The 13,299-nt window shown below is 38.0% G+C and overlaps 1 protein-coding gene across 3 annotated transcripts in view; it reads right to left on the reverse strand.

Moving 5' to 3' along the window:
• The window catches only part of DPYD (dihydropyrimidine dehydrogenase), a 367,570-nt gene that overhangs the window by 66,845 nt on the left and 287,426 nt on the right, over nt 1-13,299 (reverse strand). For all 3 annotated transcript variants that reach the window (XR_012624149.1, XM_074832563.1, XM_074832565.1), the window contains one exon: nt 3,331-3,473. Coding sequence is in view for 2 of the 3 variants with exons in the window: in XM_074832563.1 (XP_074688664.1) it covers nt 3,331-3,473 (143 nt within the window). In the remaining variant the exon portion in view is untranslated. The remainder of the gene's footprint in view (nt 1-3,330; nt 3,474-13,299) is intronic.

Consider the following 13,299-nt stretch of genomic DNA (forward strand, 5'->3'; position numbering starts at 1 on the left):
CAAAATATGGCTTACCACCTGATTTCTGACTTGCATTTCTGTGTATGATTTTGTAAATGGAAAATAAATCCCCGCATTTTAAAAATAAAAGCAATTGGAAAAAATAATGGACAACTGATTGTGGGTGAAATAGCTGCAGAGGAAAACCTGATCTTGCTTTTAATTGAGGTACATTTATTATTCATAAACCTCTTCTCTAAGAGATATGCCACACTGCAATTAAATCAACTCACACAAAGCCTTGGTATTATCTTTGGCCATAAACGTCACCTTCTCATGGCAGAGAAGACCCAGGACTCTTGTCTAGGCAAAACAAAGGGAAGCCCAATGGCCAGGTAAGTGCTGCTCTCCCAGGCTCTTTAGTGGGGCTCCGTGGATGCGTCAGTACAACCTGTGCCACTTACTGGTATCAGACCACATTTACTGCTGGATGAACTGACATTCCCTACCCTTTTAAAATACTGCTAATGAGGAAACCTCCACATGCTATTCTGCGTAACAGGGCAGTTACAGCAGTGTCAGTACCCATTCCCAAGTTTCAAGACCACTGCTCATTCGGCACAGATGAGTGCAGAGCTCACTCCAGCACCACCAAAGCCCAGGTTGCTGGCTTCCTGCCTCTGGATCAGTCATAAGGTGTCCTCGTGGGTTTGGAAACATGAAGTAAGATCACAAAATGCGCAGTATTGTGTCAATCCAAGTGTCTGTTCAGTAGTGTGCAAACCAGATACTTAAGATAAGGCTATGGGACGCATATGTAATTCCCCCAGTACAGTCCCAGCTTCTACCTACTTAACTCAGGGACTTGCTATGTAGTGAATCTTAATATACTGAATCATTCAACAGATCACTTTATTTGATGCGATCTCCAAATTCTCTGTATTGCTCTGTATTTTGGTACTGAGAAAGCAGAAGTGAACTGTCAAGGCTGTTACAATAAACAACAGAGGTTTTGACTGTTGAAGAAGGAACAACTTGGGCATTTGATACCAAGGGCATGTGAGAGAGAGAGAGACTGGGATTCAGGGAAAAGTATATTAGCTGGCTATTCGTATGACCTTGTTAGGAAGGAAAACAACAACAATGATTCTCATAATCCTAATTAGGTTCCAAAGATGACCTGTGAAGATGAGGCTGTCTTCTTCTGTCTATGACAACATATCTTGCTTGAGCGCAGCAAATAAAAGTTTCAGTCTAGTCCCAGTCAAAAGTATTTCTTGTAAGACTGTCTATAGAGATTACTCATTTCCCTCTCCCTTCCATTCACCTTTCCCTAGATGAGGGAAAGACTTATGGCCTGTATTCACAATCTTGCATGAAGTTTACTAAAGGTTTATTTTTAAATAAATGTAATTGAACTAGTTCAGACCCTTACCTACACAGCAGCTTTAGAATCCATTTATCTCAGATTAGTTTAAATTACTTCCCTACTTTAGTGAACCAGAAATAAGCCACTCAAACTGAGAATAGGTTTGATCCAGACGAGTTTAAAATCAGTTCTAGAGATTATTTAAGTTAAACTGGTGAAGCTTAAGGACAAGAAAAGAGTTTTTTCACCATCTCTGAGAAAAATCTGTTGCAAAGAGAAATTGTTCTGTAAAGGGCAGAAGACCAGTATAGATCCAAGTAATTTCTGGGAGCCAGTTCCAGAGAACTTGATTATTACTAAAAAGAAAACAATAATTAATGTTTTGTAAATCCAGTATTTCACTTGAGCACTGACTGGGTTGTCTGCATTAAATTATATTTCAGAAGTTCCCATTACCATTGTGGCAAACCAACAAAAAAGAAAAGAAATAATAAAAACCAAACAGCTACACACACTATATAAAGGAAAAGTGCATAAATGACATTTTAAAACTTCATTTTTAGTCATCCAGAAACAGATACAGGAGATGTAGAACAGCAAATCATTCCACTCTGTGTATTTCAGATCATGTAATGCTACAGACAAAGCCATCAAAACTGCAGCTCTATTAGCAATAACAAATGAAATGAATCTATAGCACTAAAAACATTCCCTCGCCAATCCTACTTTTTTATAGACAAATGCTGCACTGTAATTTGTACTGTTACTCAGTATTTATATGGAAGAAGCTCTCAGACCATTGTGTAAGGCAGGCTGATCTTTTGTTTGTCCATGGGAAAAAAAGAGTTTGAAGCATTCTAATACAAGCTAAAAAAAAAGAGGAAATGGTATTAATACATCCAAAGAACATAGTAAGTCTATAAAAAAGCAGTAGCCTTCTACTTCAGCTCCCAGAGATGCTAACTTTGATGTGCATTAAAAAACCCAACCAAACCATTGAGTTGGCCTATTTTATTTTTTTTCTGAAACATAGCAAACAAATGACTAATCTCAGCAGTCACCATAGCTGTGCAGAAAGGATGGTCACACTGAATCAAATTTTAATGTCAAAGTGAATTGTGGGAATGAAATCACTCCAGTCGTCCCACGGAGTGACACAAAGTCGATATCCACAGGATCCATAGCTGCTGTTGTCTATGTTGGGAACTACAGATAAAGGGGATGAGTATCTACCAGAATGTAAGAATATATAATGGAATAATATAACATAACCACCACCTGTTCCTTATCAGCCATTCTAACATATATGCTGCAATGGTGTCCTGAGACACCTAGTAGAGCAGGCCAATTTCCTGGTGCCCATAATAACAGGCCATCAAGGCTTCCTTCCATGACAGGGGCTAACTAACCTTGCCAGTCTGGCCAGGATCTCAAAACAACCCACCAGGCAATGTAAACAGCCTCAACTACTGCACACAGTCCAACACCTCACTCCAATGCAATGGGCTGCAATGCCAGCACCATATGCAGGATGTGCAGCTCTGCACCTCCTGTTCCAATAAACATGCTTAAGGGACACCGATGCCTAGATAAACAAGAGTTACTTTAAACTGGCTCCCAGTGGGACCAAATCCCTCTCCCCTTGAAAAGGCTCTTTGCAGAAGAAAAAAACTGAGAACAAAGGAAGATCAGATAGCTCAAACTTAAGTCTGTGTCAACCTTATTTGTATGACAAGGGGGAGATGTTTAAAGTTTAAATCCTATAGGTCAGAGAAAAGAAGTGGTAACACTCATGGCTAGCCTTTTCCTAGACTGGTATTACGACACCCAAAGTCTTATTTTGGCAACTCCTCCTCCTCCTCCATCTGAAATGAATGTCTTAGTAAGAAGCATAAAGATAAAAACATGAAAATTCCTTTCAATAGTAAAACCCCCCACTATACTAATGTTTGACAGGAAGATACGTTATGGTTTTAATCACAGTTGCTTTAATTTTAATGTTTTAAAGAAAAAAAAGGTACCTGTAAAACAGAAGCCCCACTGTGCAGAAACTGGAGCCCACTTTCAGCAGAATCGATGCCTCCAGTTGCTAAAATGGGAAATTCTGGGAGAGCACGGGCTATGGCAGACACTGCACGAAGGGCAATGGGCCTAATAGCATTTCCTACAGAAAACCAGAACATTTTGTTAGCAATGTCAGAACACACTCTGATGTAATTTGCACACCCCTCATGGTAGGAACATCAGGAAATAACATCTAATTGAGATGCAGAGGTTATGTTCATTTATAAATTGACACCAAGCAGGTTTCAAGTGGTATCAATACTTGTAAAATATTATGAATTCGGCTGAAATAAAGAAAATCACAGAAACATTTGCATAAGCATTGCAAAGCTGCCTTGAACATTTTAGCCGATGCTCAAAACAAAGACTAACAATGTCTGAGACAGAAAGCAGTACTTTACCATACAGCACACTGTAGACAGAGATCTATGTTTCTACACAAAGAATCAGGTTGATTCTTTGAACATAGATGTTGTCCCACTAAGAGGGAACATCTCATTTATTTATGTGTGACTAAAAATTGTTTAAAAGTGTCATTTCACTGCACTTGACATTTCATATATTATTTAATATGTTTCCCCTTCGGATGTTTGTAGATTCAGATAATCCTTTAAGTAAGCCCCCTTTAACTATTAACATGATAGTCAGAAGCTCAAAGGAATAAAGTATATTCATTTATGGTTGTAGCTCAAAGTCTGGAGCTTGCATTTTCAAATGGTATAAGGACGTTGAGTCAGACTACTCCTTGCTACATTTAGATGAATTATGATTAAAGTCTCAATACACTGTGTCTGCAATGCATCTGCTTTGGCTACATCCTATTGATGGTATGCAAATATTTGAAATATGCATACAGATGCTGCTCATTAAATGATGGATAGCATAGACAGCTGACACTTTCAGTTATTTATTTTTTAGGCTAGTTGGGATTTCTCTAGATAACTCCAGTACTCTTAAAATTTCTACTTAATTTAGAGAACCTCTAGGATAATTTTATGTTATCACTGGACAACAATACAGTAGCATAAGGGAGGGACACATTGTCCCCAGAGGAACTGGCTGGCTGTCAACCTACACAAGGAAGTGCTAGTGTTTTGGGTTTTGGGGTTTTTTTGTACTGTGTTAGATAACTTGGGGAAATACCACGACATGAAATATTTCTGAACACCCACACGGGTATTATTATAACCTTTAAAGCATTTACCTTCTGCAAGAACAAATAACCAAAAGGGAAGAAAGAAATAAACCCAAAGCAATGAACAAACCATAATTAGGAAGTGTGGGGAAAGAGCCCGTGTGGAAACAGTAGCCACTGCATCGCCATACCCCTGCTTAGATGCCTGACCAACATCCTCATCTCCTTCTGGCAAAACTTCTTCTTCAACCCAAACAAGCTGTGTTGCCATTCTTCTCTACCTTTTCTGAGACAGAACTACTGCAGTGTGCAGGCTGGATTTTTAATCTAAGTCTTCAGTAAAGGATAAATTGCTTTTTTCAAGTAGCCCAGTCACACTAAGCCCAGTGTCTACCCTCCCTCCAGTGTCCCCAGCAGTGCTTCCTCTCAGGCAGAGTTTTACTGGTCTCCACGAAGGACCTACTGTCAGCGCAGGATTCTGCTCTCTAGAAAGAGCCTTTGTCTTGCTTGGGCACTAGCTAAGACCTCCCCGATCTAGCTGGAAGGGTCAGTGTGGAGAAAGATCCCACACAAGTTCAGGTCACCAAATCTGTCATGTCTTGCTTTGAATAGGACAGCTGCACAGTCACTTTGTCAAGGAGTTGTTTTTTCAAGGTAATTTTCCATTACAGAAAACTGAAGTTTGCTTTGTTTTAACCATTAAAAATACTCTGTCTTCAGCTCACATTGCCTTTTGCAACATACCCTCTGTAATCCTGACAGACAACACTGAATTCACAGAAGACCCTGGCCCATCAGTACTAAACACATTCACACCCAAAAGCTCAGCTAAGCAGTCTCTACTGACATCTTCTCTAGATTCAGCACAAAATTATCTTCTGGGCAATGACAACTTATCTGCCTTGGGATAGACACCTTCTCATTATATACTTAATACAACACTTCCGTCTTCTTCAATAGCTGATCTTTGCACCTGAGCAAAAAACAGAAGACTCACTATCTGATCAGTCAGACTCTTCCACCAGCCATCAGGACACACCAGATATTCTTCCATGCACATGTTAGGGATCAGGACTGCTCACAGGCTTTACATAGATAACTTGTTGCTAGTTTAACAGAGACTACATAGAGATATAATATTTTCAGCATATAAAACATTAATTTGCATAAATGGACAGCTTAACCCAAGATGCACTATCAGTGTGTTTTGGTGAAAACCAGAGCCTGGTTCATAAAAATTAGAAATCTCACCAAAACTGCCTTAAAGAATCTAAGATCACACCAGAACAAATCACAGAAAGGAGCTGGATCTGAACAGGAACTTTCCACAGGACCTTAATGAATATTTGCCATCATTTGAGCTAGATTGACTGTAACGTGTTTGAAAGGAACAGAATGATTCTCTGAAAGAGGATCACTGCAAGTGCCCAAAGAGCAAATATTACAACTGAATTGATGGTCCAGTCGTAGAGAAAGACTTGAGACAAAAAAAAAAAAAAAAAAATGGAACCATGCTGTTTGCTCTCATGGATTTATTTATAAAGCCTTTTGAAGGGCATACACGCCAAGACATACACTACACAGCCAAAGCCATTGAAAATAATCTCATCGAGAAACTAGTTCATGAAATTCCTCTAATATTCAGTGTTTGAAATTGAGGCTACAGGTAAGCATCAGACTTGCTATATTGCTTTCAGGCACTGACACAGCTGCTCCAGAATCTCACTGTGATGAGGTAGTTATTTTTTAGAAAGGTGAAAGAATACAGGCGCTGGTAACTCTGAAATCATGTGGCTAGAGGGAAATTTCTTCCCAATCTGCATGAGTTAAAAACTGACATCTGCCCTGAGGCATGAAGGTTTATATTCTTTTAACCCCAATGTAACTCTAAGAGTGTGCATTCAATCAGTTTTTAAGCCTTACAGACCCTTGACCTTAGCGATATCTTGTAGCAAAGAGTACCACAAGAAAATATTTCCAGAATATAATTGTTCCTTTCTTCAATCTGATTAAATTAGCCACCTTCTCACTTAAATGACTGTCTCTGTACAATGGCCAGTAGAGGAAAAGGAGAAAATGACAGTTTATTTAAGGTTTCAGCACAATAGGTAATCAGAAAGATCTTCATTCAGCCCAAAGAAATCAAGCATATGATTTGATGAAGCCTAGCAAAGATGGCAATGAGACTTAGAATTTATTACGGAACACAGGTACTTCTTAGTACTAGCTGCACTTGATATTCATAATATGAGTTTATTACTTACATTTGGTGATTAGTAAATTAGTGATAAATTGGCATGATCGCAAAAGTATTCCATTCATCTATAATTCACCCAAACGAATTTAAAAACATTAAAGGAGTGCTTCTGATGAGAGTAAATAAATGGCTCTAATGACAATCAGAGGGCTGACTGAGGTGTAACTATTCATCCCAGCATTTTTTTCTTTAGTCTACAGAATACGGAACAAGCACATCAGAAGGTGCAGTCATTCTCTTGCGCACTTCTTGACCAACAGTTCAGAAGCTTTCCTTTCTGTAATAAAAGCTGCTGGTCTGGAATACAATGTGATTTACTTGTGATAGAGATCCTACTGCCTAATGGAATGGTGAAACAACCTTCCAGATTAAAGATAAAAAAGAAAAAAAAGAAAGAATACAAACAATAGTGATGCCAAGTTATTAAAAAAAAAAAAAGAAATAATTTTTTAAAAAGGCAAATGAACATTGAATTTGACCTAGAGTATCTATTTTCTTGCATTTTCATGTAAGTACCGCAGGAAGGTAATAGATTCCATTACAGAGATTTGTGGAGAAGAAGTTTTTAAGAGATTGAAATAAAAGAGATTTAATGCCAAATTTTAAAAGAGCTGTAAGTAGTAGTGGGAATTTGCAGAATGCTGTCTGATAAATCCAATGGTATTTAAGAAGCTGAAGTCCAAGTCCAGCATGCATTTGAAAGACAGCTCACATGCTAAGAAAAACCCATACTTTGACATGTTGGGACATGTAATTCCACTAGTTAAGCACCTATAGCTGGGGAAACTGCTGATACTGCACTCTCTTGATAGTAGCATTACAGCTGCTACCAGATGCTAGATGTGGCAATCATTTACCTTGCTGTAAAATAATGAGATTTAATAAACAAAGTCGATTTATCCAGACCTCAAGCAGGGGAGTGAGATTTGAAAATTAAAGACAGAAAGAAAAATACCTGGTGGAGATGACATGCTACTTTATGTTGAAAATTACTCTTTCAAGTCTCTCATTCATTATTGAGCAAATACTTGCTATTATATAAAGATTTAAACAATGAAATAATTCTATGATGCAAAAGTCTCTGACCTTAAAGTCTCTTTCCTTAAATCAAAGAGATTGGGTTTTCTTTTTGTTTTCTTTTTTATTTTTAAGAAGTCATCAGATTTTTGGTGACTATGAGGGACTGCAGTCAAGGATATCCAATGGGCAAAATACAACATGAAGAAGCAGCAGAACATACATCAGCCAAATGCCTCTCCTCGATCAGCACAGATAGGCAGAGCTGCCCTTGTCCTCTGAGGATAGCAGATTGATGACAAACTAATGAGAGGTATTATACCTACTTATTTGTTTGATTGTTTATTTTTCCTCAGGAAGTAAAAAACCCTTTACCAGTGCCAGAAGGCACATGTTTTATTACGACTTCACAAGTCCTTGGAGTCTCCAGATGACTCAATCCTGTCAAGCACCAAAAGTGTTCACTAGATCAAGGCTTGAGAGCCAAACTTAATGCCTTCTTCAAGGAGAAGCCTGGTGTTAAAGCTTTAAGCAACTCAGTGGCTTTGAAAGTTCCTAGAAGAAACAATTCAGATCTTCTTGATCCCAGTGATCCACCAATGGGGAGAAAAAACAGTCTCAGAAGCCTTGAATATTGGGCTACATTCTCACTTGCAATATACTGCACCAACGTGGTAGTTTAAAGTCTTTAACACATACTAGCAGCAGCTCTAAATGGGCCTTTAGGTAAAGATGATCCAGATCCATTAAAAAATGGCCAACAGAACTGAGGTGAATCAATTCATACTGATAATACTGAGCCTGAATCTTGAAACAGTCTGAATGGTCTTTATCAAACTCCCTATCAACAAAAGAAACAGATTTTAAAGGAAATCAAACTCTCATACCTTTGGTAGTAGATGACTTAAAAGCAAATTTTTGTATCTATGGTTACTAGATGGAATAAAAATGAATTTGGGTCATAATTCTCCCCATTCTGTGCATTGTAAAGTAAAATTAACTTTTAATTTGCATTATATTACATTACACTGCAGTTCTTTACAAATTTAAACCACAGAGTGTAAATATTACAAAGAAAAATTAGCTGATACGTTATTTTTGATTAATAAATTACTGATAAAGTCTGCTGCTAAAAAAAAAAAAAAAAAAAACCAAAAATCTAAGGAAGATGACCCTCCCTCCTTCTGTAAGTACGTTCTTGGAACGTTATCTCCCTGACTGCTAAAATTAATAAAGCCAATGACATCAAATACCAGATGTGGGTGAAAAAGCATTACAAAAGGGAATTAGTCTGGGAGAGTTCAGGCATTGTAGATGATCAATCCAGTGCTGCAGGAAGTAACTAGATAAGAAAGTTTGGGGATTAGGAAAAAAAAACCCACAGAAAACAGAAAACTGTTAAGACATTTTCTGCATAACGTGTATGCTGCCTAGTACTGGTGATCAAGTACTTTAAATATATATATCATCTGCATTTGCAAACAGTCCAGGGAAACGTGCAGGTTATACACAATTCATCTGCATTGTATTCCTTCTGACTACAATTATTCTATGTGCTTTCTCTCTCCCACCTGTAGGTGGCCACCATAAGCTACTCTTATCAAATAACTCATTAGCAGGGTTTTCAATACTGTCGTATCCAGATAATTAGCAATTTATTTAAATAACCAATTTCTGTGGAAATAATTGCCATGGAATGCCCTGAACCTACTTTTTATAAACTATAATAAAAGTGTTAAGATAATCCCTGACATTTGCAAATGCCATTAGTTCACCTTTCCTTTTGATAGTGCTATGGCATTATGTTTAAACAATTACCCAATAACGCGGCAGTTTAATGAAACAGTGTAGCAGGCACATCCTTCAAAATGGCCAGAGAACGCATTTATATGCAGAAGAAAACCCAATGAATAGACATGTTTAGAGAGAAAGACTATCCACAGCTGTTATGAGGTCCTCAAATGGGGGACACAATATTCAGTGCACTAAAAATACAGGAAGTGCCCAAAGCGCAAGTTCAAGATGGACCTTGCCACAGCTTTAATGGTGCACAGCCCAACACTTCTCAGGATCCAGAGAAGACTCTCTTCACTGCTCTCTATCTATTTCACAGCCTGGTAAGTCCTTCAGTCCATTACTACTCACACATTAATAGCCATTTGCCAAAATCACTAATAAAAATGTAGTATTTACTCAGGCTATTTCCTATCAAAACTTTTAATTATTCCTTTACCAAATGGAGCATTCATGGGAATATTCATTTTATGGGATGTCTCTACAACAGTTAGCCTACATCTTCAAAGCAATGGCTACCTAATGTTTCATTTTATCGATAATTTGTGAAGGGTGATGCTCCTACATTACCAAATCAGTGGCAAAGGTTCTACTGACTACTGTGAAGCCAGGACTTTACCCCAAGACTTCAGAATAAAGTTAACAATTCTGCAGACTTCAAACAATTTCTGCCTCACTCTGCCATTGCTGGCTCTTGAAACCATATTGACTGACTGAATCCTACTAATTTTTGTTAGCATACAGTGTCTATCTATGACATTTATGGCTTGATAAACCGATGGTGTGTTAATATGTAGTCTGATAATTATTTACCCCTTCCTTTTTACTTCAAAGCTGACTTCTCATTTGATTCTATTTGGGATACCTGATTCTATTTGGGATACCTATGGGTTTGAGTCCAACCTGTGACTGGAAACAAGAAGTAATCATTTTTCTTCATGTTTCCTTCGAAAAAAACCTGTACCCAAATAGAAAAAAATGGTGGAACTTTCATAAGCACAGAGAAAAATCAGTGTCCTTTTTAGGATTTATTTTTACCATTTTTGAATTGATACTAATGATTATTTATGCTCTTTCAGCTGAAAGTTCATAAAATCACCAGAGTTCTCATTCAATAAATGTTTAGCAGTCATCAGAGACTTCTCTCAATTAAAAAGGTTAGAATCAGAGAAAGAGAGAGGGAAAAAGTAAATTTTTCTTATCTGTAAATATTATTTATCCAGGAAGACCTGGGGGAATTTTCACTCATATTGAACTTCAGTAGGAAAAATCAAGAGGGCAGATACAAATTGTTTTGCGATTGCTGAATTTTCTAACAAAGTCATTCTCTCACCGAAAACTACAGATCCACTAAAAATTGATACTTCTGGTGATCTGCATAAAACCCAGCATCTTCTGTTGCAATTTATCAGATGCTCATTATTTAATTTCATTCATACTTTCTACTGTGGTTTGACTTGAAGCTGGAAATGGTCTCACACCATGCTTTACATGCTCTTTGGTGAGCTCGGTATGCCCTTTCTTTTTCCTGACTGCTTTGCTATTGCTCCCCATCATGGCTTGGAGTCTGAGTCACCTGGCTTGGTGCTGCGGAGCTGAGCACAGTGTGTGCTGAAGGAGGTCTGGCACCTTTTGCACTACACTCCTCCACTGGGTCAGGACAAAACTTGCCTTTTACTGAGAGTGGTAGTGCTAATAAAATAAAACAACGATACAACAGTAATAATAAAATAATAAAAGTAGTGTTAATAACTGAGGTATGCTCCCAACATAACACAAGGAAAAAGACATCTGAAGTAGACCAGCAAAAAGCTAAGGAACAGCCCATCTAAGAAATACCGCCACAGTTACCAGACAAGACTGTTGCAGCCATCACAGAAGGACAAAAGAGTTCCTGCCAAATTCTGCTGGGCAATCCTTCCCTCGAAAGATGAGGGTGCTTCCCTTTAACACATGGTAGGTCTCACTGCCTATTCATTTCAGTGTGGAGACAGATGTGTTTAACTCAAAGTCTAGAAGTGTTTGTGGCTATTTACCCAGAAGCTTACAGATTTGTTCAAAGGCAGCCTTTCCTCTGTCAGTCTCAGAGGAAGTGCTACCTTTGAGCTGGTTTTAACCTCCTTGACAACAACAACTACCACAGTCAACATGACCCTGGTGCCAGAAAGCAGGAGGGGTGTGTCTGTGCCTGCACTTTAACGCATACATAATTCTAACCATACAAAGGCAATTTAGTGTATCTAAGGACACACTGAAAGAGTGGTGACTGGCTGCCGAGCAGGGCACTGAGGCTCCTACAGTGCATTTAAAAATAAAAACATTACTGAAAAATGCAGCACAACAACTTTTCAGGTTATTTACAAACCCTGAAGCATACCTTGCACTGTTTAATGATAACTTGTTTAGGAAGCCCATTACAGAAAGGGAAGCAGAGCTTATGAAAGTACAGCAAACGAAAGAAACCAGATCTAGATATTTAGAAAGCTCAAATTAAGTATTTCCTTCTCCGTTTACAGAACTCAGGATCATTATTATCCTATTTTGAGATTTATCTATTTTATTTTGCCTATCTCTCTATTTTACCTATCTCATCCAGTTGCTACTATCTAGTAATATACAATTTTATGTATGGATATATTTAGACCTATTTATAGAGACATAAAATATATGAAAAATATTATGGCATGAACACAAATTTTTTGTGAAACAAATGACTCAATTTCAGTGGAAAACACTGTATTTGCCCATGCAATAGTGTGTGTCTACACACACATCTACCATATTATTATTACATATCCATATAATCTGTCTGAGTATATATATACATGCACACTCAGTAGATATATTTCCATATTCACATATACATAAAACAGTGGATGACACGTCCCCTGATAAAACCTGTTATTTCAACACTTCAAGTGAAAAGTGTTAAAATAAATGGCTCATCACATACAATGTGTTAAAATAAATGTTTATTTCAACACTATGTGTATCATAGCCATTTATTTCAACACTTCCCGTTTCTCAAGACTCACACAACCAAGAGTAGGAGAACTGATAGCTATACCTAAGGTAGTTGAAGCACACAGCCCTACTCATCTGCTTGCCATAGGATGAGTAGGAAGTTATTTGACACTTTTTTTTCTCCTAGCAATAAATGGAAACTACCTACCTTGACTCTTCATGGGTATCTGCATGTGGCTGTATGCTGGTGGGCTGTATCATCATTTGGAAAGAAGGGCCATACCAGAGCCTGTTGAGATATTTGGAAAGCAAGCTACTGCTACCAGGGTAGGGTTGGGAAAAGAAGCAAAGTATGGGGGCTTTTGACAACTTCACTTTGCAATTTGGAGTTTGACACAAAGGGATCAGGACAGACAGAGACTCATGCGAACAAGAGCAAAAACTAGAGCTGTTCATACTGAAGGCTGGAAGGGATGTGATTTTTGCAGGACCAGTTATAATCTGGTGATCAAATTATGAGTTAGGAGAGAACAGCTGGGTTCCCACTCTATCTGCTGAAAATTGTTTCTTGGGAGGATTCTTCAGGTCCCAAGACTTGTCTTATTTATTTTAATACAGAACCTGAAGGGTCTTTGGAGTAGAAGCTGTCCAACTTTAGGTGGTCTCCAAAGTACAAATATAGCCATTGGGAGCTTCATGTTGGTGCGTTTAGATTAGTGTCAGCATCTGAACTTGCTCCTACAAGCTGAACTTGGACAT

Source organism: Strix aluco, chromosome 8 (genome assembly GCF_031877795.1).
Source record: "Strix aluco isolate bStrAlu1 chromosome 8, bStrAlu1.hap1, whole genome shotgun sequence".
NCBI classification, from domain to species: Eukaryota; Metazoa; Chordata; class Aves; order Strigiformes; family Strigidae; genus Strix; species Strix aluco.